The sequence below is a fragment of the Rattus norvegicus genome, chromosome 2, assembly GCF_036323735.1.
Source record: "Rattus norvegicus strain BN/NHsdMcwi chromosome 2, GRCr8, whole genome shotgun sequence".
Classification (NCBI taxonomy): domain Eukaryota; kingdom Metazoa; phylum Chordata; class Mammalia; order Rodentia; family Muridae; genus Rattus; species Rattus norvegicus.
Genome location: NC_086020.1, coordinates 123,962,877 through 123,990,367, shown reverse-complemented (window position 1 = coordinate 123,990,367; position 27,491 = coordinate 123,962,877). Strand labels below are relative to the sequence as shown.

General features: G+C 41.4%; 1 protein-coding gene across 1 annotated transcript in view; it reads right to left on the bottom strand.

Moving 5' to 3' along the window:
• Window positions 1–5,651: 5,651 nt before the first annotated feature.
• The window catches only part of Fat4 (FAT atypical cadherin 4), a 129,428-nt gene continuing 107,588 nt past the window's right edge, over window positions 5,652–27,491 (bottom strand). The window contains exons 11-17 of the mRNA NM_001415042.1: window positions 21,745–22,052; window positions 18,888–18,973; window positions 17,955–18,134; window positions 16,882–17,006; window positions 15,066–15,283; window positions 10,797–11,058; window positions 5,652–8,632 (exon numbers count right to left, since the gene is read on the bottom strand). Of these exons, the coding sequence (NP_001401971.1) occupies window positions 6,771–8,632; window positions 10,797–11,058; window positions 15,066–15,283; window positions 16,882–17,006; window positions 17,955–18,134; window positions 18,888–18,973; window positions 21,745–22,052 (3,041 nt within the window). The 3' untranslated portion in view covers window positions 5,652–6,770. The remainder of the gene's footprint in view (window positions 8,633–10,796; window positions 11,059–15,065; window positions 15,284–16,881; window positions 17,007–17,954; window positions 18,135–18,887; window positions 18,974–21,744; window positions 22,053–27,491) is intronic.

Below are 27,491 nucleotides of genomic sequence, written 5' to 3'. Positions count from 1 at the left end.
TGTATATTGCTGGATTACAGTCCTTTGTTATGGGAAGTCACAGAAGGTCCTTTGAACAGCAGGTCACATCGCATCCTCAGTCCAGGGCAGATGGTACTGATCTAATAGAGGCTCCTTGCTGACAGGCTTATTTGCTCAGCTTCTCAAACAGTGCAGCCTCTGCCCAGGAACTGGTGCAGCCCATAGCAGGTCCGGTCTTCTGTCAATTACCAAAGAAGATCCCCTAAGGATGCACCCACAGGTCAACCCAATGCAGATAACTGCCCATTGAGAAGCTCCCTTTGTGTGATTCTAGTCTGTGCCTAGTTGACAATTAAAGCTGGCCATCACACGTGTAGGTCTTTTATCAGCATAAAAGGTTGCCTGTCCCTTACAACATTACCCTTAGATTTTTCAAAAACCTACTTTAATAAGGGTTGCTAAATTCCTCAACCTCCCTTTTAGCCCACCAATCAAAGGTACGGTAGAAGAAAGGTTACTAGGAACCAGGTGATATGGAACTGTTTAGAAGTAGTTTCTGGGGGGCAATTCCAAGCATTAATCAGCAGGAGTGGCTAGATCCAGAAGAAACCCAGAGGCTCTGCAGAATCAGCAAGAAGCAGTCAGAATACTCTAAGTTCTTTGATGACGTTCTTTGGTGCTTTTTCTTTCCAGAAAGTCATGACAATGATCAAAGAAGACCAGCAAAGTGGTGTAAGGTGAACCAATGCAAAATCATCTTCTCATTGTCTAGGGAGTTATATTTATAATATTTCTAAACATCATGTGTCCTCTCAAGCATCTGCTCCAGCAAAATAGCATCGCCCTCTCATAAGACAACTTCCAGAACACCACATATCTATTCTCAGCAAAATATTCTCTCATGTGTCTGCTTCAGCAAAACATCCTCTCACAAGACAGAAAAAGATCACGTGACACAAATGAGTTGTCAGAGAAAACAGAAATTTCTACTTCATACAGCTATCTCTGCTGCTTTAAAATCTGCTTAGGATTACACGAATTCATTCTTTTCAAGTTGTGCCATGACACCCAATCCATCCCTCTTTCTTGGAGTACCAGTCAATTCTCTCTGAACTTAAGGAGACAAATTGCATGAATGTGATTCCGCCCAATCCATGGAGCACTCTGTAGTAGATTTTGAGCATGGTATCTAGATTACATGAAGTATGTTTGCAAGACCCAAATGGCCTTATCAAATGATGGCTACCATCCATCGTTTCTTCATATTTCTTTCTCTTTATTAGTTCCTTGAGATTTTCATACATTGTACTGTATTTTTTACCATACTCATCCCTCCCTTAGCTCCTCGAGATCTACCCTTTCTCTCTCCCCCCATTTTCATGCCTTCTCTCCTTTGTTCTTTATAGTCATTTGCTGTCCATCAAATCAAGACTCAATGATCGTTCTGCCAAAGCAAGAGAACAAACCTCTGATTTTCTCTTTATCCAAAGCTATTTCCACAACTCACCAGGGTCTTATGAAAAACCACTCCCATGACCTGGCTTTGCATTTTATCACCTTAGACTCAGCAGCCAGACATGTCTTACCTCAGATTATCATTCGTAAAATAATTAACACATTTTTGCAGTAGATCCAAAGCTTGCCTTATGCCATTTTGTAAAAGAAACGTTTCCCTGGAACATTTTATGTTTCAAATTCAGTCAAATACTGACTGCCGTGACACATTTCAGGCCAGGACTGTCAGTCTGAGGGCAAAAGGGATGACTTAAACATGCAGACTGCTGAGGCAAAATGGAATCTTACTTTGATCAACATCTGTACCACATGAAATGTGGTTTCAATTTGAAATTAGGAATGATGAGATTGCCATGGAACTTTGTCCATAGTTGGTTATTTTATTTGGGCTAGAACAGAATGTAGAATACCACCCGTGCTTCTCACCAGAACGCAACGCTCATGTGCCTCACAACATGAGTTGGAAGCTCAGTAAACAGTCTCCTAAACTAGTAAAGTTGCATATGAATGTGTCAGCTGAAAACTGCCCGTAGGGGACCTGTAAATTTTGTGGCTATTTCTTCAGACAGCAGGACTCCCTCACACATGTATGTTCGGAAATCTACATAGAACATATCACCTGTTTTATAAAGAGTTGAAAGGCCTGGCATCAATTCACATTCCTTTACTAAACACAAACATTCTTTATCTCTGCTTGATAGCAACTGTATGTTTTCAGAACTGTTCATTTTAACTATGATTCCATTATGGGTCTGGTATTTGCCTACTATGCAGTCCATGAAAAGACTTCCCCAAGAGTTTGGCCATGGTTGATGAGCAAAATAACTCCTCCTATTTTCATCTCATTCCCCAGAACTCTACTTGGAGGCCACCAACAGTACAATGTACTTTGAAAAAAAAACTATATGATTTACGCAGATATGGACTTACTTATGCTCATTTCAAACAATTAAAGATGAATTAAGATGCTATTTGAGGACTGTATGTGGTGGTACTCACCTCTGATCCCAACACTTTGGAGGCTGAGGCAGGAGGATTACAATTGGAAGGGCAGCCTGAGCTACATAGAAAGATATAATCTCAATGGGTGAACAGTAACAAAATAAAACCTAACAAACTTTCTGGAAAATATTTGACCTCCTTGAGCTTGAGCAGAGATTAATAGAGATGGCTTTGAGCCTGCCTCTTTCACACCTCTCTCCCCTGAGAATGCATCTATTCTATTCATTTTGAAAAATATTTATGTTATAATCGATCCATCCATAAAATGTGAAACTCAATTTCTAAAATGTAGGCCACTCCAAGGTGCTCTTCAGGGGGTGTTGTGTGTCCATACTGCAAGCCTTGATAACAACAGAATTTGAACGTCTTTGTCATCAGCTTCCTAAGGAGTGGTCCCATTGATGTGATTTCCCTCTGTGTCTGGGATGGTCATAGGAACGGTATGGATGAGTCATGGTCACTAGAGGGACTTCTCACAGCTTTTCCTGTCTCATTTTATCTTCTGAACCTTGGGTGGACCGAGCAGAGTAGATTCGCATGCATGCTGTGAAGCCCTTTCTACTGTATGGCTGCTGGACCCTGCTCTGGACTGCCCTTCAACAGATACCAAACCTGTGCAGTCAAGGAATGAACCACTGACCACCTTGCTCTAAACTTACTAGGATATAGTGCTTTTCTTCTCATTGAAAGCAAAGAAACTACTGAATTTATACAGAACACCTTGATATTCCTCTCAGACTAACAGGCCCTTCAAATCCCCAGCCGTCTAGCCATGTGATCTGCATGCCATTCCCTACATACCAGGTGAACACAGGCAGTAAGGACTTCCAGCTCACTAGAGGCCTGGTTAGGTGCCAGAACAGCCATCTTTCCTGAACTTACTCCTCCCAAGGAAAAGTCAGTTTGGCTGCTTTGAACTATGACTCCTTTGAAAACTGGGTCCACAAGTAAAATGGGAAAGAAAACTCTGCTCTGGTAAATTACGGAATCGAAAATGTTAAAAAGCAGAAAGTCTAACTTCACACAGATTGATCTCACCATAATGTTAAATTCACATAAAATAAAACCCATGCCTGCCTGTGATGCCAGGGATTGGTTCTCAGACGGAATGTCTGCAGGGAATAAAGTCACTTTGCAATGTATTTTTTTCTTATAAATAAAATATTTATGAAGTACATGACTTTCAAAAGTGTGAGGATTCTGCTTCTCATTAGCCTTGTTGTTCATAAGCATTTCCTTAACAACATGGAGCTGAAGAGCTGTGTTCCGGGCCTTTCTCATTCCGCATCTTTAAAAAAATTAAATAATGGTTTCAATTTAGCTTAATGAGCTATCAGTGAATCAGCTAACTTAGAAAACTCTAGAAACAGCCCTCAAAGCCATAGGGATCTTCACCTCAGGACAGAGTCCTGGGAGCTCTGTGCTGAGCCTCTGGAATGAGGGCCTGGTAACCACCTCTGTTCCTGGATGATAGTACAAACCCGCTTCTTCCCCGAGGACATGGGGTGGAGAGGGCTCTTAAGGTTCCTTTGAAAGCATATCAAGATATTTTGCTGAAATACACAAGAGAACCAATGGAGCAGCCGTATTCCAGGGATCCCAAGCAAGCCTTTCAGGGTATATATACAAGTCCAAGGTTGCGATTTTATGTGCGGACGTTCAGTGGACATCAACCATTGATTCTGTTGAGATTGTTACCTTGTGAGATCACACATCACATGTCCCAGGCAGGACATTTCTGCCACACTGTGACCTTGGGAAGTAGAATGTTGATTTAGATTCTAAGTGAGACCTTCACTCCACAGAGATTGGATTTTCCTTGCTGTAAACACTGCCCTTGCCTTAGTGGGGGTTGGGAGAGACTAAGAGGAGAGGATATTAACAATTCCTTGCAAGAGTGCCACTTGCCCTGATCTAGGATCGGGGAGAGGGCAATGAGATTTCAAACTCAGAGAATTATCCACACCCACCTCTCCTCCTCTAATGGGTAGCTATGATTGGGTTCACTGGTTTACTCTTAGCTCTGTTCTGAATTAGAGAGTTTTATGTCCTTAAGGACACGAAGATGCTGCAGAATTTCCTCATAGGGGAAACAGTTTTCTGTTTTGAGTTATACAAAGGCAGGATCATATCCCCATATTTGGGGAATAAACGTGAAACACTAAGACTCACTAAGACGATTTGCTCCACACAGGTCACCCAAAAAAGACAAAATTAGATTAGCATCTGTTACTGGGGTTTAAACCATATTTGATGGCTGTCATGATTTAGATGATAACCCCTATTATACTTCTTATTCCAAAACACAAATAATCACGCCAGCGTTTCTTAAAATGCCAGAAAGAAATTCGGGATATGTGGTAATTGGGTGGTTTTAGTTTCAGGAAATTTTTATGTGTGTTGTAAATCCTTCAGCTGTAAGGTGATGTTTGATGGTCAGTGTGAAGAAAGCCTCTGAGGGAATACAAGGTTAGGGGCAGATACTTAATTCTAGAATGTCCTGGGAGACAGGAGTGAGGCAAAATCATTTAAAATGTGCAGTGGCTCTTTATAAACAGTAAGTCCCATTGGGTGGCACTCTGCAGAGCCTCTTTGCCTTTCTGCATTCCAGGAAAGAGGGGCTAGCCTCAGCTACGAGAGCATGCTCACTGTGTAGACATTCTGTGTGAAAGTGGATGGTGGGTTAAAGATGGCTACATGTAGGAGACCTTCCCTGATATTCCTCTTCCCTGCCTTGGAGTTAGAAAAACATGGAGCTGTACTCTTAAGGAAAACTGTGGCTAGAGATCTTTCACAATCAGCTCTAATTCATAGCTGCTTCTACCACCATAAGCCCAGTCTAAAGCTGTCTCTCATAGAACAGATTTGGCTGGGAAGTTTGAAATAGCGAATATGCTTAGACGGGGCTCAAAATGTTGGTCCCACCATGACCCCACGAGCTTAGATTCAGTTTCCTTCAGGAAAGTCCCAGGACTCTGGTAAGCAGGAATTTACTGGGTGGCTTTAGGATGTCTTTTCTGACTGTTAGCCACAGTTCTGATTTTTAACAGTAAGTAGTATAGCCTATGTAAATTTATCTACTATATGTCTCTCTAAGACAAAAGAGAATATTCTCCATTGCCTGCAGTAGAACAGAGAAAGATAGAAACGGATGCTCATCCTAGGACACGGTATTTTAAATAAATATTTTAATTCTATTGTTGGCATTTACAGGTAGAAAGCATACAGTATGTTACAGATATCAAACTGTGAAAATATGAATGTTACATAAGTAACAAATGTAAAAAACACATTTTCTTACCTTCTCTGAAAGCAAGAAAAGTTTCCGGCATAGGAAAATATCAGTATCAAAACCACAGCTCAGGTGTAAAAAAAAAAAAGTTTTACACAGTATTAAAAAATGATCTACAAAACAACAGAAAGTAAGAAACGCTGCAATCTGATTTTATATAAATTATGAAAACTGGGTACTTGGGGTAAATGTTGAATGGCTAGAAAATAAAACCAATTAGGGCCTGCATAGGTCAATTTGTTACAATGTTAAAAGCATAGAACTTTTTTTTTCAATAAATAACTTTAAAAATTGTCTCTTAGAAGTGCGCTGAGAACGTTATTCCAGAAGAGAAAGGTGGCAGTGTTCTGGGGACAGTATGTGGTCATCTTGTTCTTCCTGGAAGCCTGAGGTAAGTCAGGAGGCCATGACAGTTCGCACAGAGACACAGGTGTGTCTACACAGTTTTTAAGAAAGCTTTAAAGTGCGGAACAAAATGACTTAAGCCTAGTACCCACCGTCATGTAAAACAAGCCCTTATCGTGTCTGAGCAACATCACGTATGAATCTATACGTCTGAAGAGGGTTAATGTGCAGTCTTTCATCCCTCCAAGATGGGAAGCGCTCCTTCCTGCACTTTACGCAGGTTGGTTAAACTCAAATGATCTTGCAAGGTAAAACACAACGGAAACAAGCAACCCCACTGTGAAAAGACAAGCTCATGTCTACAACTGCAATGGTATAAACTGCAAAAAACCACAAACCAAACACAAAGCAAAACTCCCCAATGTTGCATGCCCCAAAACTCATCACAAAACAAGATGCATGCAGGAGGCTCATTCTGTTCCACCGAGCACATTTAAATTAAAGAGTCACTTGGAGTCTATGTGAGCAGCTTTGTGGTTAATTTTAAACGTGTCCCTCCCTGGCCACCGGTCTATACTGGCCTGTTTTACAAAGGTGACCCCGCTGGTGGGAAGCCACACCATCTTTTTGAATGTTTCTTGCCCACACATACACCTCACACGTACTGTTCTGCTTCCCCGTCTTTGGCGGCTGGTTTAGCTGCCCCGCTTTTACCTTCTTCATTACCAGCTGCTTTTTCTGGGAGAGAGGCCAAATCTTTAAAGACATCCACATAGTGGCCAAAGCCCGGGCCCCAGTTCAAAAGATTGTCCCAGTTGAAGTTGCCTGCCTGCTGTCCCAGTTTCAGGGTGCTGTCTGCAGCCCCAGATGCTGCTGCAGGGGTACCCACCGGTCCCCCCTCAGCTCTGCGTCCATGGTACCTTCTGGGTTTCAGTCTGGCTCCATAATTATCTTCGTCATCTGCATCGGATTCATTAACTTGAGATAACTTGGGCATTCTGGAAGTGTAGACCACCGGCTTCTCCCTGTCGTACTCCATTTCTGAGCATGTGAAGGAATCATGGGAGTCACTGTCAGAAGAAGATTCTGGGGCAGGGATGCCATCTGCTGGGTTCCTGGTTCTGGACAGAGGCCTTCTACAGTCTTCTTCAGAAGAGGATCTCCCATGGTCTGCACTGCAGATGCTGGGGTTTCTGGGGCGAGGGGTATTGAGCCTCTCTACCTCCTCAATGGACAGTCCCACAGGAGGAGAAGATTCTAGGGGGATCTGTGCTATGGGCTGCTTGAGGCGACTCCCAGGTCTCGAGCCATGTGATGCCATGGCCTGGGGGCTCTTACTTCTTCTACCTAGCCTGGTGGCATAGTTGAACATGCCAGGCTGACAGGGGTCCCCATGCATTTCCAGCGTCCCCCCATCCCGCAGAGGAAGATGCAGTTCCCGGGCTGGGCTGTTCCTGTAGAAAGCAGATGGTTTGGAGAAAGGAGCCGGGCTGTGTCTGGACAAGGGGTTGGGAGTGGGGCAGGCCGAGTGGCTGAGGGAGCTGGTTCTTAATGCCTGACCATATGAAGAAGGCTGGTAGGTCAAACTGCTTGCTCCCAAAGGCATAGGGGACTGCCTGGCGAAGCCCAGAGGACTGTGCCTCTGGATAGAAAACTTAGGCGTGTGGCTTCGGAACTGTTTGTAGTGCTGGATGATGTCTGCATCAGAGGGCGCGATACTGCTGGCATTGTCGATGTCGTAGTGTTCAATTTCCTGCTCAGGGGAAGCCAGTGGGGCACTGGGGATGGTCTCTGAGTTGTGGGGGATGTCAGTCTCATCGAAGATTAGGTAAGGGTTCTCTCGCTCTATGATGTCCGGCTTGGGATTCCCCTCGGGTTGCTTCCTAACAGCTAGGTCATCCCCATAGGGAGGGATGTTGTCTGGGTCATCAAAAGCCACATTCTCACTGCCCTTTTTCTTTTTCTCCTTTGGCTTCTTCTCCTCTTTGGGGTTTTTGGGCATCTTCCCCCTGCACTGGTTGCATAGAATCAAGCTGAGGACGAGCAGTGCTAGGGCTGTGGCACAGCTGCCCACGATTGCAGGCACAGCCCACAGAGGTAAGGAGATCTCATCTGGACCCTGACTCTGGACACACACGTGTCCCCCAGGACTTCCAGCCTTGCAAACCTTGCCCTGAGGACAGAGAACACCGAGGCAAGCCACCACTGTCTCACAGGTCCTCCCAGTGTGTGACTCTGGACAGCTGCACGTGTAGCCAGAGAGCAGACCTGGCTCACAGCTACCTCCATTCTGGCAAGGGTGGGATGCACAGTCACCAGGAGGGACGCATTTGTAGGCATACCACTGGTTGATACACAGAAGGTCGCCCCAGCAGGGGTTGCTAGCACAGATGTTGGGACCCCGACAGCCAATCTTCACTGAAGGGTCGGTTTTGGAGATGGACGCTAAGCTGTGTTTCCCACTGAAGGGAAGGCTCTCTCCGCCATAGAGCACTGAGGCGATGCAGCCGTTAAAACCTGTCAGGGCAATAGGGTAAGAGGTAATTTAGAGAAAAGCAACCATTTTACGTCTGAGTGCTGAGATCTGAAGGCAAGAAGCTCCCATAGCCCCCCCAAGAGATTCTCAGTCATGTTCCAGCTCAAAGATGGGGAGTGCATGTCCTCTAGGACTAACCCAGATCCATGTAGTTCTATAACGAGAATCAGAATGCTTCGGAAGGTCTCCACTGACAGAATTGTCTTGATCCTACTCTCTGTTCATCCACTTAACAATTTACCAGTTTATCAGTTTGATTCTTACAGGCCAAAGACCAAGAGTTACTAAGAGATCAAATTTATTTTGTGAACATCAGAAAGAACAAAATCAAGGCAAATTGCTACAACCGCAAGACCATGGGATGTGCAATCACTGACCATACGCCTTCCAAACAGGCAAGTATGAGCCTTTGTGGATCAGAACAAAAACATTAGCCATAGTGTTTGGGGGTTTCGCAGGGTGGGAAGGTGGCTGGGGCACCCATGTTGCAAAAGATCAGGATGAGGGAGTCAGGAAAAAATGTCCCAAGGAATGTATTATTAAGGAATAGTAATGCTAGAAACAACTAAGAAATTCTTGATTTGGCTTGAGCCCACTGATGCCAGGGAATGCCTATCTGAGGGAACAAGACTTTACTTTGCATAACAGACTAGCAGAATCTACTCTGCCTTGATTTCTTACAAAATCCAAATAGACTGTGCATAATCTAAAATCTATCACATAAAAGAACTGCTGACCTAGAATTATTTTTTTATGCTTTAATTCTATTATTGGTACCACATTTTGTGTTTTCCTCTGTTCTGACACACTTTCCGACCCAAGAATTTCTCCCTGAATTTCTCCCTCCAGATTTTTCTTGGATATTGATTCTTGACTCTACATCCATGGATTTTGACTTCTTTTCCTCTTTGTAACTCCTCTTTCTTGCTGTGACATTTTGCACTCTTTGAAAGTTTCGAACATTTGTACTGACTCATTCTCTTTCAAACCCTCCTTCTCTTTTGAAGTAGCTCGAGCTTAGACCCTAAGCTTCCTACACCCTTACCTCAGGGACACACACCTGGGACCACCACCCATCTTATCTATACCCACCAACCCTCCACTTACACACATGGGACTGACATCTCTAGACCAAGTCTATCCCTCTCATCCATTCGATGCCTTTCAGAGGTACTTTAAATCCATTTGTTCCATAACAATCCCCAGGATTCCCTGAGATCTGCTTCTCCGTTCTCTTCAACAGTCCCCTTCCCTGGTAGCACTAAGCTTGTTTAAGATAAAAAGTCAGAATGCTCCCAAATCTTTACTGAAAATGGCCTCCAGATTACTTTGGGTCCATTTACTTGAATGTCATAACTTGGCCATCCCATTAAAACAATATCTTTCCATAATGCAGTGTTTTCCATATACTAGCTACCAACCCCTGGTCCTGGAGCTCCTCCAGAGTTCATCGTCATAAACAGCTTGAAAGATGGGCAATGCTATAGCATGTTTACCTGCAAATACTCATTAAAATTTTAATTACTCTTCACTGTTGTGCAAGTGAAATAAATAAGTACACATTTTCCAACTAGAACACCATCTTTAATTCCTCTGTCTCACTATCTGCCTCGAGCTCACCTTTTCCATCAATTAAACCTTTCCACACTCTCACCCTCCTTCTGACTTAACAACACATGGGTTTCTGCATTTCGTTTTGTACCACTGACTTAAGGTAGCATCTATGGGCTATGAGGACCTGATGGGGATTTCTTACTCTGCTCTCCTGTGTTACTTGGGAGACTGGCTTTGATGAACGCAGGAATGAAAAGACAGTGGCCCTGAGCACAAGCCAAGCATCAGAGCAGCCCATGCTTAAATCAGATCTTGGCAGCATTGGCAAAAGCTCTTCTTGGTAATGACAGTGCCCTGATCCAAATCTCTAAAGACAGTTAGGTTGCTGAGATGATCCATAATCACAGTATTGGGAATCCAACTGCTTTTGTGAAAACTGCACTGTGGCGGAACTAACTCCAGGGAAGTAAGTTATAGAAAATAAACTGAAGTTTACCCCCTTCATATTCTGTTTGCCAGAAACAACACCTACATTTTGAAGAGCAGATTTTCCTTTGCTTTATCATCTTCCTGGATATACCAGGCACTTACCCGTCTGCGTGTCCCGATGGGCTTGGTTGGGAGGGATTCCTCCCAGGGACATGGAAAGCACCTCGATACCACCAAAGTCCTGCGTGGGGTGGACAACGTCTCTGCTGTGCGTCCGGTCTACAGACAGCACAGTGGAGCTTCCATTCTTTGAGATCCGGAAGGTATGCCAATGGCCATCCGCAACGTATGCTTCCGGGATGATCCGCTCCACTTTCCCAGCAACACCTGCATCTGATGTAAAGTGCACTTTGCCGTTCTTAATCTGGAAGGTGCATTAAAAACAATGCACAGGTCAAACATGATATCTTTCAATAAAAAAAAATGGATTTAAAATACAGACCAACCTAAAGGAGTTGGAACCGATGGGGAGTCTGTGGCAATACAATGTGCTCACATATATATGCTCACATATATCATCAAGGTAATTGCAGACATCATTGCTTACTTACTAATTCTGACATGTTTTAAATTTATAAGTAGTTTCCTGAGGGGTGTGTAACTTTCCAGAACAAAGTTGAAATATTGAAATGACTAGGTAACCTAAATAATTGACACTATTTGTGGTTGCTTGCATTTCAAGGACAGGGAGAAGCATGTTAAGTCACTAAGTTTATTTTTAAAAATGGCTAAAGTGGTTTTAAAAAATGAAAATAAAAACTTGCATGTCCAAAAAAAAAATTGATAGGAAGCTACAAAGGCAGAGCAGTTGGAAAAACAATGACAGACGTGGTTTTTCTTTCTTGTCCCACAACACTGGCATTTTAGAAAAAAATGGGATTCATTATTCCATTTCTAAGGTGGAATACCATAAAGTAACAGGGGATCTGGCCAGAACGTCACTACAGCTGTCTCTTCAATTTATCTAAAGGAATTTGATGTCTTTCAGTCCACCCACTAGAACACTAGGTAACAGGACACTCCAGTTTCCAACTCAAAACTTTCCAGTATTATTAGCTGACCTTTCAGAAAATGAATAATTTGTAAGGCAAGATGAGCCCATGGGTCAGAGAGCCCTTCCCATCCCTGTTGCCAGATAGAACTGCTGTCCAGGCAAAGAAATGCAGTAACCCAGGAGTGACTGAAGGGAAAGCGTCTGTGAGTCACTCAGCTCAGACACTATGTCTATTTGCAAGGACTACTCCTGGGAACACTACAAATCAGTTCATTTGTACTTTGTGGAAAATTCATGCTGCAGAACTACATATACCAATCATATAGTAATATTTTAATGTGATAATTCGAGATAAAAATAGTTTTCATAGCCTGAGAGTTAGATCACTGGGTAAAATGCTTCTTTATAGGTATGAGGACCTGAGTTCAAATCCCCAACACCCACATAAAAAGATGGGCACAGCCATGTGACTCCAGCACTGATGGGAAGTATCTTGGGAGCTTTCTTACTAGACAGCTTAGCAATATGTGAGGCTTCCAGTTCAGTAAGCGACCCACCCAAAGCAATCAGGCAGAGAAAAATAGAAGAAGACAGAAAGGGTCATGCTGTGGTCTGCAGCGTATAAACCTCTCTTATGTGCAAACACCATACACTCACACATTGCATATGTGTGTATAAGTATAATATGTATATGCAAATTAAATTATTAGAGAGAAACCATTCTAGAATTCTCCTCTCACTTCTTCTAATTATATTCTCAAACCCTTAATCATCCAGAACCTTATGGGCATTAATGTATGCGTGTGTGCCTATGTAAGTGTGTGTGTGTGTGTGTGTGTGTGTGCCTATGTAAGTATGTGTGTATGTGTATGTTTGTGTGTGAGACAGAGAGAGAGACAGAGACAGAGACAGAGAGAGACAGAGAAAGAGACAAAAACAGAGTAGAGAGGGGGGAGTTCAATACATGAAGAGTTTAAGAAATGGTTAGAAGGTAAGCCAAAAGAAACAAAAGCCATGGTTCTTGGATGGCCGGCAGCTGACATTAGAAAAGCACATTTTGTCTCAGCCTTCCTCAACTGCACTCCAGCAGAACCCTTCATCTCTTGCCCAGCACGGCTACTTTCTGAGTCCATTTTCTCTTTTTTTTTTTCTGACTGCCTTTTCCTTTTCTACTTATTTCACCTGCCAAGTTCCTTAGTTTTGAAAACTTGCTGCTCACAATCTTCTCACTAAATATCATGACTGCTAATTACATGGTTATCTGACACCATGTTGAGGAGGCACAAGCTGCTGTCCTAGTGACAAAGATAGACCCTAACATTCAGCTGCTTCCTTACGGAAGCTCTCACTTCTTCAACCATGATATACATCGTCTGAATTTCTTGGCTGAAGAAGACTGTAGATAGCAATGTGTCATATGACATTTAAATGGCCTCTGGACTTGGAAGCAGCCTCACAGATAATCTCATACACAAACTGTAGTGTGGTCTCTCAGAATGGAGGAACTTTGAGCAGAGTCCTCTTAGTGTCCCCTCCCAGTTCTGTTCTAAGAAGCAGAATCCACTCTGTAGATCCTGGCTATTTAGAGCATGGCTCTTTTGGCCATCGCTCTTTTAGTATCTTCTGCCTTCATTGCTTCTAATTTGCTTTTGAATAGAAATTATATACAGCATACATCGAGCACACTTCAAACACTTCTCTGTTTCACACGTTATATTTATTGATGATCCAAAATATTTGTCTAAGTAATGATGTTAGTGAAAAATTCAAGATGTCCTTATAGGAAATCGGGGCCCTATCTTAAATTCCACACTGACTGATGTTTCTGACCACACAGTTCTCCATCGGGGTACCATTTGTATTATAGGATTCTCAACTCTCATCTCTAGCAACTACCTGGTCACCATCGCCCCTCTAATAAACAACATCTCCAAACACTGCCAAGTTACCATAGGGGGTAACTCCATGTAGAAACAAATACCTAAGGAAGATACAAGTAGATCACCAGAAAAAGAGTTGCTCTTTTGTGTGCCTTACTGAAAACAGACACCTAAGATACAGCAGGGTGAGTTGGCTGCACAGAGAAACCTGGAAAAACAAAACCTAAAATTTAACAATAAGCATCAATTTCATTTTTTAATATTATTTGTGAATTAAAGCAAGCAATTGCTAATACTGTTCTGTATACTTCAAAATTTTGATAGGAAAAATTAGTAAGTGTGGGTTTGTTGTAAGAATTTTCTAAAATCAATACAAAAGTATCAATAAAATTGTAAAACAGAATGATCTTGTTAAACAGTTGATACAAATAAATACAAGTTCTCATGGGTGAATTGGTGCTAATATTTGTATATGAAAGACTGTGGTTGTCATTTCAGACTCTCAGAAAGTCATAGGGGTGGGAAAATGATGGCTCCTAGCATGTGAATAACTTGTTTTTATGTCTAGTCATAGAGAGGAAAAGTGAGGTAAAAGCCTGGAGAGAATCCACTTGTTAAATACCCATGTCAAAAATTACTGTTTTGAGATTTTTATTTTATTTAAAGTGGGCAGAAATATGATTCAGTGCTTGCTGTACAAGTGTGAGAACCTGAGTTTGGAACCCCAGCACCCATGCCAATAGCTGCAAAGGAGTCAAGCAAATCCTAAATGCACATGGTCAGTCAGAAAAGCAGATGTATGGGCTCCAGACACAAAAAGAGACCCTGTTTCAAGGGAAGTATGGTAGAGTATGATAAACCAGCTCATGTCCTCTGTCTTCATAGTAATAAGAATGTACCTCTCACACAGGTTCTCCAATGCCCCAACACACACTTCCCCTCTCACTCTCATTGAAACTTATTTGGAGAGACAAAAATAAATTTTACTTACAATAAATACCAAACACATTTAACTTCATGGATTTTTCCTAGGTGATGAATGAAAAGCGTATTTCAGAACAAAGTCAGATAATTTCTAAGTACTTATTCTGATCTTAGCATTTAACCTATATTAGCAGTGTTTAAAATAATTCTTGAAGAAAACTAATTCTTCATAATTAAGGCACACTCTTCATGCTTTATTTTGCTTGCAGTAGGAAGGAAAGCTATGCTGATTTTTATCAGGCAAAACAGATTTGACAGCCTATTCATCCTGGCTTACCTGATAGTTGACTCTAAAACAAGACAAAGATTTAGAAACTGACCCTCTCAGATTTTATTTTTTACGCTGGTCCAGGCCCTGGAATCATGTAGGGTGGATGGTATTGGATCACTGCCAAGCATTGACCAGAATTCCAAGACTTATGTAAAGAAGAGGACAGAATTTCCGGGAGAAGTGACTGAGCCCCCAGAGTAGGTAGGAGTCATGTGATGGGTCATCACTGGTTCCCCTCTCACCTTCACTGTGGTATAATTGCTGCTTTCCTGGATATGGATCAAAATGCCATTCTCACTCCGAGTCCTGAATTTTACTTCCAGGCTATTGACACCAAAAGGCTCCAATGTGGCTTCCCGTATGCTCTGCGTCAGCAAGTATTCCCGCTTCTCGCTCTGGCTCATGTGGTAGTCCAGGCGTCCTTTGCCTTCTAGTGACAAGGCAGTGTCTGGAGTGACAGCTGAAAGCCAAGAAGAAATTGAAGGCATTCACTAGACTTTTTAGAGCCTTCTTCAGAGTAGCAGAGAGCATCAAAACTGACAAAGTTCAAGTTTTTAAAACCACTGTCCCTGGTCCTCCTCTGAGAAAACAATTTCCATTTGTTAATAATTGTCCAAGTATATTTCCAATAGTTGAGTCCTTTTTTGGATCTGTGAAACATAACACCCTTGATGACAGTCATTAATCACTGGGGAACTCATCATCCAAACTCTTTGCTATGGGAGAGAAAGCCTGGACATGGAACACACACCAACTGCTAAAATGCACAACAAAACTTGTCACAATTTCAGTGCATTCCTGAAATTATTAAGCAAATATATTTTTAAAGTTGGAAATCTTTGACTCTTTATGCCAACTAGTCTCTGCTATTTAGAATTATGGACCCTCAAAAAGTGTCCAGAAAAAGATTTCTATTTTTAACTCCCTCTACTTGAAACCATTGTCATGAATGGCACATCTTCAGACCTAATAAAAGACTCCCACTCCAGAAGTAAAAACTTAACATCATCATAACCAATAACATAACATAACTCAGGAAAGAATGCTAGGGAAATGGAATGGGGGTAACTCTGCCCTGTGTGTTACACTCTACACAGATAAACAGAATAACACTGGAGGAATTATTTCTGGGTTTACAAAAATGAGACTCGGGGCAGCTCACTGAAGAAATACTGTGTAGTAATTTCTCTCTCTCTCTCTCTCTCTCTCTCTCTCTCTCTCTTTCTCTCTCTCTCTCTCTTCATCCCTCTCCACCCCACCCCCCACTGTTATAGCCAGTATGCTAAGTTACATCTATGCTGTCTGCCTCTAACATCTTCTGGATTGTAACAGATTCTAATGCTATCACTCACTTCTCTCCATTCTCTATTACAGTAGCAGCAAATGGTTCCTTTAAAGGCCATCAGGTGCCTGTGGCTGAATTAAATAGCAATCATTCGTTTCAAAATAAAGCAGTTCTCATAAAGACAGCCCCAAGGGCTCAGAGTAAAATAGAATACACAGCTTTCAATTAAAGAGCCATTATTTACTGATGGCTCAAGTATTATAGACACTTGATCAGCATAAGATTAGGGCTTACATGGAAAGTCATTAATGAGCAGACTGAGAGAGCACTATTCAAAACCAAGTTAAGCTAAAAAAAAACTGAGACTTTTACTTTTAGCACATTAACTCTCACACACAATTTGGAGCTTTGCATTATTCAGTGATACAGTGTGTAAATTTTTTATGCCAGATATAAAAAATGTAGCCAGAGAATTATCACTAGACCTTAGACAGTATTGATCTACAACCTCAATACAGTTGCTGAAGTTTTAGAGTTCCTAACTGCCTGATATGTGACATAAAATAGCCCATGATTCATTACTAAGTAGGTAAGTCCAGTTATTTGATTCTTCAGAGAAGAGGCCAATTTATAGCCATCATTGTATTTTACCCCATGTTAAATACTTAGCAATGGTCATGTTAGAGTCCAAATGCAGTAACATGCTTTGGTGCACATACAAACACTTTCTGGGGCAGCAATGGTGTCCTGTGAAGGGGAAAATAGCAACTTACATTTTTCACAGTACTTCCCAGTCAGGCCCTCCATGCACTGACACTGCTGCCATGACCAGAAGTCCACACAGGTGCCACCGTGCTGGCAGGGGTTTCGAGCACAGGTGCCTTCTAGTCTAGGGCACCTACAAAAGAGTCACAGAGAGGAGGGATGAAGCACGAAACTGGAAGAAGGAAACTTGTCTTGAAGCAGACACAGACTGATCAACTTGCTTAATAGAAGGCCTTCAGGATAGGAAGGGACTTGTGCCAGCTACCCTCCAGCAATTAGTGACATGGAACCTTAAAACACAGTCTAACTCACACCAAAGACAAATACTTTATACAATGACAACCAGAGGTGACAACTTCTATAAAGGCATAATGGTCCAGAAATCCTTGGGTAGCATGGTATAGAGCCACATGTTAACTTAGGTCCCCATGCACTCCACAAAGACACTTGTAATTCAGCCGCCTTATTATTGCTGTTAATCATTCTATTTGTTTACATCTCATATGAGATCCCACTTCCTGGTTACCCCTCCACAAGCCCCCCAACCCACGCCTTCCTTCTCCTCCCTCCTCTTTGTCTCTATGAGGGTGCTCCCACACCCACCTACCCTCTCCCACCCCACCCCTCCAGCCAGGTATGACAACAGTCATGAACATAATAGAATGAAATAAATCCCTATACTCATGGAGGAGAGTTTTTCTCCACCTGAGAAAATAACAGCCAATAAGGGAGAAGGTGTTTCCATAGTTTGTTAGACAGAGCTCCTCTGTGTAAATTTAAGAGTATGTGATCATAGGGGGCTCCTGTGTCCCCAGATTCAGGGTAAGAGAAGGACTTCTGTATTGAGATGTCAAGAACATTTAAGATCATTCTAGGAAACAGCAGTGAGAAGTCCTACTGTAAACTAGGAGAACTGGATGTGGGAAACATCAGGAACAGAGTAACCAGGAAGAGGGTGCAGATAAGTTACAGGTTATGCTGCATCACAGAAGCCCTGTAAATCAGGAAAGGACTCAGCTAAAGCCTTTAGATGTCCATTGTCTCCACTTCTATTGTTTAATGATAAGAAATAAAACCTTACTGATCAAGGATGCCTTGTGCTGCCAGAGCCTGGCTGGGCTCCAGGGGCCGTCCATTCACAGCGAACTCCATTATACAGCCCACAAAATCGTGGCTCTCCACATGCCCCTTCCTCTGAAGGATTGGCTCTAGTGATCTGATTCCTCCAACAGTGACTCGGTTTGGCTGTACATCAAGAGTCCTACGTGAACATGAAAGGGTAAAGATCTCAAAACCCACACAGCACACTTCACTCAATTACTAAGCTTTTCAGGAATGAGCATCACAGGTCAACACCCAGCCTCAAAGCAAGTACTCCCAGGATTGCTTGTTCTTCATATAAAAAAAAACATACAGTGAAACTTATGAAACTATATTTTCAACTATCCAAGTTTGATGTGCATAGCTATATTGTCAGAAAAAAAAAAGAACATTGTAGAAAGGACCAAATGCACAGAAGTGAAGACTGATCTCTGCTGCTCTCTGCAGCCACAGTGAGCCCTGAAGCATACTGGTAAAAATTGGGTGGGAGGTCACTGTGCATCTCCACTTCTGACAAAATCCCTTATGCCTTTGATTGGCCAATGCTGCATTCAGCTTGAAGTGCTTTAGGAAAACATGCATTAATTACCACGCAAACGTGAAGAAAATGTGTCTGCTTGGTGATCATGCCCTACAGGCTTGCAGAATTCAGCAAACATAAAAGCACTTTGTGGAGGAAAATCAAACAGCTCTGGCTGCAGTGGACACTGTCTGAATTCCTTATCCTTGACCCTCCTGCTTTGTGGCCCTTAAGCTCAACATTAAAATAATATATCACGGACATTCATTACTTTATCGAATGAATATCTCTTTCAGGGAGTGGAGGAATGTTAAGTCTGGAGAATACTTATTTTAAAGTTCTTGTAAACCTTCATTTCAGTGATGAGGAGAACAGAGCTATCATTTCACTTACCAGTCATCTGAAACAGCCACATTACTGACAGTGCAATAGCCTGGCTCTTGATTCTCCGAGCAGGAGTCCACAGTTAACGAGGCTGCCTGTAAGCAAGGGAGGGGAATGGTTACCACAGGCCCTCTGATGACATCAGCCTCCCCAGTAGACATTGCCAGCACTGCTCTCATGTGGGGATAAGTGAAATTATTGTTGCTATGATTTTCTTGATTTATTGTATACTTAGTATACCATATAACTTGCTTCATATATTAAGATATAAGTGCAGATCTCCTTGGTATAATATATATATATATGAAAATTGAGTATGTTTGAGAAATAGTCCTCTCCTTCTGCCTCATTTATACAAGAAAGGATTAAGAAGCTGTATTCTTTCTGGAAATTCTCAATTCCATGAGATTACAATTTTAATAAAAATATCTACTCTATAATCCAGTTTCCTAATAAATCTTTCAATTTTTTCAAAAGATTTATTATATCTGCCTTACTTACAAAGAGAGTGTAAAGGTGTGTAATATATACTATAATATGTGGTAATTTATGGTTTAAATATATTTTCTTTTCAATTGACTATAATTATTTCCATGCAGTCTATTATGATCCTGGTTTCTCCTTCCTCGTCTCCCTGCAAAAATGTACAAACATCAAGTAAATGCCCTGATTGATGTTAAGAATTATTACTTCAAATAGCACTGGCAAACTTCTGTGTCAGAACCTCTCATCAGTGTTTCAGTCACAACCAGCAGCCATTGTCATGCAAGCTGGGGACCAGAGCCCTCCACATAGAACTTCCTGTGTAGTCAGTGTCTCTGGATAGACCACTTGGTCAGTAAAAAGCCACCAAAGGCATAGAGAAGATCCAAGGCACTGATTGAAGAAGCCAAGGTCTTCCCTATGGGCAGTGACCAAGAAGGCTACTTGTTGGGAAAGAAAATGTTGCATTTCCCCATTATTCTGTACTTTATGATGAGACCGATGACCACTCCCCGATCACCAGTAAAAGTCACCATATGCCAAAGCTTTCATATTTCAACGAACAGCATTTGCTGTGAGGTTCAGTGTGTGGCATTATACTAGATACCCCAAGTTAGAGGGAGTCCAACACCCCTAGCCAGGAGTGGACTTAGTGTTTCTCCTGGTACAGTGAAAGGATTCTTACGTGTACTTTGATGCCATGGCACACCCATCTGTAGGAAGTATAACCACAGCACTGCCCATGCATGACTGTGAGTCACAGGGTTGATTATAATAAACAGTAGGAACACCACAGGGGCATAGACAAGATCGTCAGCACACCTCCCTTGCATGAAAGCAGGGCAGACATCAGGTTCCCTGTCTTAAATATAAGGCCACATTCATGATGGGTGCAAATGACTTTACTTTCTTAACACTGCCTATGACTTTTAGGGGCTGTCCAGCAACATGGATTTTTAAATGGAAGATTCGAAAAGTTTGTGTAACCCTCTCATTTCTCAGAATCTATTAATAGAATCCACTTATCACTATTGCCCACTGAGTATTTAAATGCTAACATTAAAACATATTATTCATTCACTTTTAATATATCTAACAGCCATTAAAATCTCTAAGGACTCTTGTGAGCTGCATGAATATTTTTTCTTACTTTCCTCTCAAGTGAACTGTAATAAATATTAGCATTTTTGGGGAAAAAATCCACCATTCCAACCCAATGCAAGATATTTATGTCCCACTTTTTTATTATTCCTTGTGGTGTTTCCTCAAAAACTAAGAGACACCAACCTCAGAAGCAACATTGCATTTCAGAGAAGACTTTGAATGCTTCTCTGAACTCACTGCTGCAGAGCAACTATGCAAAATATTGCTATTAAAAACCTCCAAATCCTTCTTACAAAATATAGGATGCTTATGCACCAACCAGTGCTCTGGCTGGCGTCTGTAATGGGCATTCTCAACCTGTAGTATGGATTCCTGTTTTGGGAAAACTCATGATGATAAAAATCCAAGATGATATAAAGGCCCTAGTCACTCATGCAATTTCATCGTTAGAATTCTTTAAATAGTTATCATAGACACAAGCTCATAACACTGCTTTTTCTAACCAATATATTCTTTCTTTTCCTGTCAACAGGAGTTTAAATTGAGACATCTCTGGTCTGGCTATCTGATGATGAAGGCCCAGAGGCTAGTGATGTTGCCAATTTCCAACAACTTTGTTTTGAAATGTATAGCATAAGAGATTCAAAAATCAAATAGGAGCCTTTTTTCTGCACATTTTCTGAAGCAAGGACACATCTTCCCACTGTGGCCAAATTAGTAGTGGCAGAAATATTTTCTTCACATTTAGCATTACTCAAAACCATGGTCCAGCTCTGATTACAGCCATGGACAGAGGGGCTCAACAGATGAGTGTGGCTGTGTCTTACAAAGAGGTAGAAGGTCGAGAAAGCATCATTCCATGCAATGTGACGAATAATAAGTATTACCTTTTTTTCTAAGTTTTTGTAAGTTTAAACCCCATTTGTCCTTACATTCAACATGTAACATGAATTACATTCAACATGTAACATGAATTAAACTCAACATGTAACATGAATTACATGCTCATTAGATTAATGATCTTTGAGACAGAAAAGTGATCATTTTAAATACAGTTCTAGGTTTCCTTTAAGCCTCTGAGCAGTATGGGCTGCTAAAGCATTGACCGTTCATTTCCCACTCTTCATAATTAAATGAGCAAAAGAAAAGTATTGCTCTGAGGTCACACAACCAACTCGTATATTAGCCTGTAATTTGGGCCCATGTGCATGCTTCCCACAGGGGCTGCTGACTGGCTGCTGTGCAGAGAAGGGATGCTGAGAGAGGAGAGATGCCTCACCATTCCTGCGCGCCGAGCAATCACTGTGTGGAATTGTCCATCTGACACCTTCTTCATGGTGGTCAGTTTGTATGTCCCACTGCCAAGATTATATGAGAATCTGAGCCTTTCTTCAGCAATTTCCAAGGCCAGGAACTCTGCCCGCTCTCCTGTCTGGTTGTCGTAGTTATAAAGCAATAAAGCATGACTTTTGATAGTAGCAAACTTGACATAAATATAGTTGTTGTTGGGGTCCAGGCTAGGAAACTCCATGTATGACAGTTCCTCAAATCCATAACTGTTCAGTTCACAGTGCTTGCCAAAGACACCTGCAGGGAAGAGAAAGGACTTTGAAGGCCAGCAATGTTTTCTTAAGCTATTCTTAACAAAATATTTTCTGACCTAATAATGAGTCACCCAGTTTAAAATGACATTATCGCCATCCCTTCCTTGGGTGCTACCCAAAATTGCCATTTTTTTTATTAACTTGAGTATTTCTTATTTACATTTCGAGTGTTATTCCCTTTCCCGGTTTACGGGCCAATATCCCCCTAACCCCTCCCCCCCTTCTTTATGGGTGTTCCCCTCCCCATCCTCCCCCCATTGCCGCCCTCCCCCCAACAATCACGTTCACTGGGGGTTCAGTCTTAGCAGGACCCAGGGCTTCCCCTTCCACTGGTGATCTTACTAGAATATTCATTGCTACCTATGAGGTCAGAGTCCAGGGTCAGTCCATGTATCAAAATTGCCATTTTTATACCTAGACAAAGTGCCATGGTCATGATTGGCAGGCTGACCCTGCTTACAGCATCACCAAAAGAAGACCAAAAAGTATGAGAGAGATGAGATGCTGACATTGTTTGGTGCATTAGGAATTTACCACAGTGTGCCTCAATTTTAAAAATCAAAGGCCATGGAAAGGAATATGTTTGAAGAGAGTTCTTTCTCAAAATACATTGAAACTTAGTTTGTTGACATTTGTAAAATTTACTATGGTATAATGTTCAGCCTTAATACTTTTCTTATTATTTTATTTTATTGACACAGGGCTTTACTGCATAACCCAGGCTGTGCTGGAACTCACAGAGATCCTCTCCTGCCTCTGCTTCCAGAATGCTGGAATTAAGAACACGTGCAACTACAAAGACCATGATGCATCATTATAATTCTTAAAAACCGTGTTATTTCAACTGAGGACAGTAGACCCGGTTGCTTTAACTTAAAAATCAAGTCCCCAACTCAATGTTCTTTTCCAAGGTCACAAAATGGGGGAAAGATGCTGCCACCAGCCCAGAAGTCACTGTTTTATGTTATGCAAATGGGCCTTTTGCCTTCCTTTGTGTCTGTGTACCAACTCTATGCCTAGTACCCACCAAGACCAGATGAGGGCATTGGATGCCCTAGAATTAAAATTATAGATAGCTGTGTGCTGGGAAGCAAACCGTGGTCCTCAGGAAGAGCAGACATTACTCTTAAGCACTGAGCCACCCTGTTTCAAGCTTTGATCTGCCTCATTTTCAACTTGCCTTGGGATGGGTCAAAGGAAGTTCATTTAGAGTGACTTTGTGTTGGTCTTTCCATGTTTGTACTATCTTTTTCCAACTTGAAAATGAGTTTTACTGATGAGACTACACTAGGCAAAATGCTTTTTCCACAGACACTGGCAGATGTGGCTGCTGCGTGGAAAGTGATGCATGGCCGCAGTCAGGGTTTATTTTCACCTTAAAAAGGTTTCGTTCTTACTCCTCCATTGTTGGTGGGATTGCAGACTGGTACAACCATTGTGGAAATCAGTCTGGAGGTTCCTCAGAAAATTGGACATTGAACTGCCTGAGGATCCAGCTATACCTCTCTTGGGCATATACCCACAAGATGCCCCAACATATAAAAAAGACACGTGCTCCACTATGTTCATCGCAGCCTTATTTATAATAGCCAGAAGCTGGAAATAACCCAGATGCCCTTCAACAGAGGAATGGATACAGAAAATGTGGTACATCTACACAATGGAATATTACTCAGCTATCAAAAACAATGGCTTAATGAAATTCGTAGGCAAATGGTTGGAACTGGAAAATATCCTGAGTGAGGTAACCCAATCACAGAAAAACACACATAGTATGTACTCATTGATAAGTGGCTATTAGCCCAAATGCTTGAATTACCCTAGATGCCTAGAACAAATGAAACTCAAGACGGATGATCAAAATGTGAATGCTTCACTCCTTCTTTAAAAGGGGAACAAGAATACCCTTGGCAGGGAATAGAGAGGCAAAGATTAAAACAGAGACTGAAGGAACACCCATTTAGAGCCTGCCCCACATGTGGCCCATACATATACAGCTACCCAATTAGACAAGATGGATGAAGCAAAGAAGTGCAGGCCGACAGGAGCCGGATGTGGATCGCTCCTGAGAGACACAGCCAGAATACAGCAAATACATAGGCGAATGCCAGCAGCAAACCACTGAACTGAAAATAGGACCCCCGTTGAAGGAATCAGAGAAAGAATTGGAAGAGCTTGAAGGGGCTTGAGACCCCATATGTACAACAATGCCAAGCAACCAGAGCTTCCAGGGACTAAGCCACTACCTAAAGACTATACATGGACTGACCCTGGACTCTGACCTCATAGATAGCAATTAATATCCTAGTAAGAGCACCAGTGGAAGGGGAAGCCCTGGGTCCTGCTAAAACTGAACCCCCAGTGAACTAGACTGTTGGGGGGGAGGGCGGCAATGGGGGGAGGGTTGGGAGGGGAACACCCATAAGGCAGGGAAGGAGGGAGGGGGATGTATAAAAAAAACAAAAAAAACAAAAAAAAATAAATTAAAAAAAAGGTTTCGTTCTTTAGTTTAGATTTAGTATCTATTGTAAATGTATTGAAGCCACAGTCCAGAAGCTGCTCAGCCTCCAGGGGTGACTGCCACTATTTCACAGAGTATTTACAGCTTAAGCGCCCAAGGTCACGGAATCATGGGAAATAGAAAAGAACTTCAAAACCAATACACTGATCTTGCTTAACTGTTTTGACTGTGTCATATTTTATATCCAGTCTTCAAGATAAAATAACCTAAAAGTGTTTGCAATGTTCACATGGATTATCTTGTCATTTGCTGTGCAGGCAAGGATAACACTTGGTAAAATGACTAGGAGTGATTTAAATCTCAGACCAAACTAAAGAGGAAACATTAGAGGAAGGACACATAGGTGATATATTGCAGAGGTAGCCTTTAATATGCCATTAACTTACATCTACATTATTTATATTTTATGAATTTGTATTGCATATTATTCATACAAACAAACAATAATCCTCCTGTAGTAGGCATAAATTGCATTGCACATTATTTCGATAAGCAAGGAGTAACTGAAACTAAATAAAAAGCAAAGGAAAATCATACATGCTGTGTGTTTCTCTGGGTCTTTTGTTATATCATAACTAATGTACAAAAGGATAGACAAGACTCAAATGTAGCTGAAGTGTGTAGATGTTAGGCAAGGAACTTTGCAGTTACATTCAAACGCACACTGTATGTTCAAGTATAAAATGTGTATATAGATTTTTTCTTAAAGTTTTTTTTTTACTATTTCTATGAAAGGGATATCGCCCATCTTAAAATATAAAAATAAAATTTAGTTGCCTCTTTAAAATTTCTCTTCCAAACGTCTGTGAACCCCCCCCCACACACACACACATACACAGCACTTTCATAGGTATATCCTGTGCAATACAAAATAACAAAATTACAAGAACTAAAATCTGAAAGGCTAGATCATCTTACAAGCTATTTTTCCTAAAACACAATCTGCCTTCTATCTATCTGTCTGTCTGTCTATCTATCTATCTATCTATCTATCTATCTATCTATCTATCTATCATCTATCATCAGCTATCTAATTATCTGTCATGTATCATCTACCTATCATCTATTTATCTATCTTTCATCTATTTATCTATTATCTACCATCTACTTATCTATTACCTATCTGCCTATATGTTTATTAATCTAAAAATATATTGAAATCTACAGAATGAATTTTGGCGAGTGGAACTATAAATGGAACAGTTTTTCCACCTTCGAAGTCCTAGGGAAGCTAGTGTTTGGGATGTGTGTCACCACCCTGTGTCTCACCACCTCGGGTCGTCCTTTGAGGCACTTTCATCTGCAACTTCTTTCTGTGTGTGTCACCCACATTCAATTTAAGAAAGCAAATTACTTTTCCTTCTAATTCAGTCTGTGCAGCTTGGGATGATGTATTGGAATTCCAAGGCCTTTTATTTTGTTTTTCTTTCTAAATGCTTCTATGGTCAGCTGACAGTCTACATTTAAACAGTGCTTTTGGGGTTTGCCTTTGGAAGGAATTAGCTTGGATCTGGACTGCCAGCCTCGTGTCTATTGTAATTTAGAGTATGCTGTTTCTCTCCCCCAGGGCTGTCTTCAGGGTGAGGGAAGGTCCATTTGGATCCCAAGGTACACTCCCGGTTTAATATCAGCACCATATGGAAAACTATCTAACTGTTTGGCATTAATTGTTCTCAGTATGCATATTTGCCATTGAAATGGCGAGGAATGCTAACATCCTAAACACTCTGTCAGTCACTTGAAAATTATTTTCCACTTTCTATTCCAATTTACTTTTCTTTCATTCCAAAACACAAGTTAAATCATGAAGCTTGACTGTGGGATCCCAATAAAATGGCCTTGCAGGAGATCTGAGGAAACGGCTGTTTTCATACTGACAACCCTTTTGCTTCATGAGCATTTTGATGAGACCCTTGAAAATTGTGATATTGGCATGACCCCAGCAACGTCCACAGGTTCCACCTGCTTGGTAGTCAAATCATCACGGACAGTCTATGCCAAACTTTTCCTGATTTTGAACAAACACCTTAATTTCTGAGTCTCAGAAATATTGGTAAAATTGATTTTTCATAATAATTACTATTATCATAATAATAATATTGTTATTTCTATTATTATTTGTGTGTGTGCATGGTGGAGACATGTGTGTCACACATATATATGGAGGTCAGAGAACAACCCTGGGGAGTCCACTGTTCTCTCTCTCTACTACAGTGCCAGAGATTGAAGCAGTAGTACTGAGCGAGCCATCTAAATGGCCCCATACTTACATTTTTACATCCCATCCCTAACAATTTTCCCTGTGTTTAGTTGGAAAAAAAGAAAACTAAATCCGAGAGTTGAGTTGTCTTCTGTGACTGGCAGCACAGACATTTCACTGGTTACTAGTTCCAATGGACAGCAAGTAGACCTGCAGATCTCAGGCTCATGGGAACACAGAAGGCACTCGCAAAACACCCTCATTCTCAATGAGAGAGACACACCCCTGCAAATGGAATCCTGCTTCTAATGCAAGGCAAAGCCTTAAATCATTGAATTAATCACAGTTGCTTGCTGACCTATTTCTGGGTGACCATGAGGGGTCAACTGGAAGAAATCAGTAAATGCCATGTGAGGTTCTAATAACATCCATTCCCAAGGGAACCCAGTGGTAGCGTTTTTATTAACTTCTGCAAATTATCTATAAAGACCTAATATACATTTAGGTCCCAAAATCATCCAGTATAGAAATATTTGGATTAATGTAAAAGAGAAACAAGCAAAAAAAAATACTTGACCATTCTTAGAAATTCGAGGAAGAATTAAAAGTGTTTAGACAGTATTTTAATTGCTAAGTTCTATGCTGAAAGAAGGTGTCCATGAGGTTATTAAGTTGAGGTATTTTTTTCGAACAATAATTAA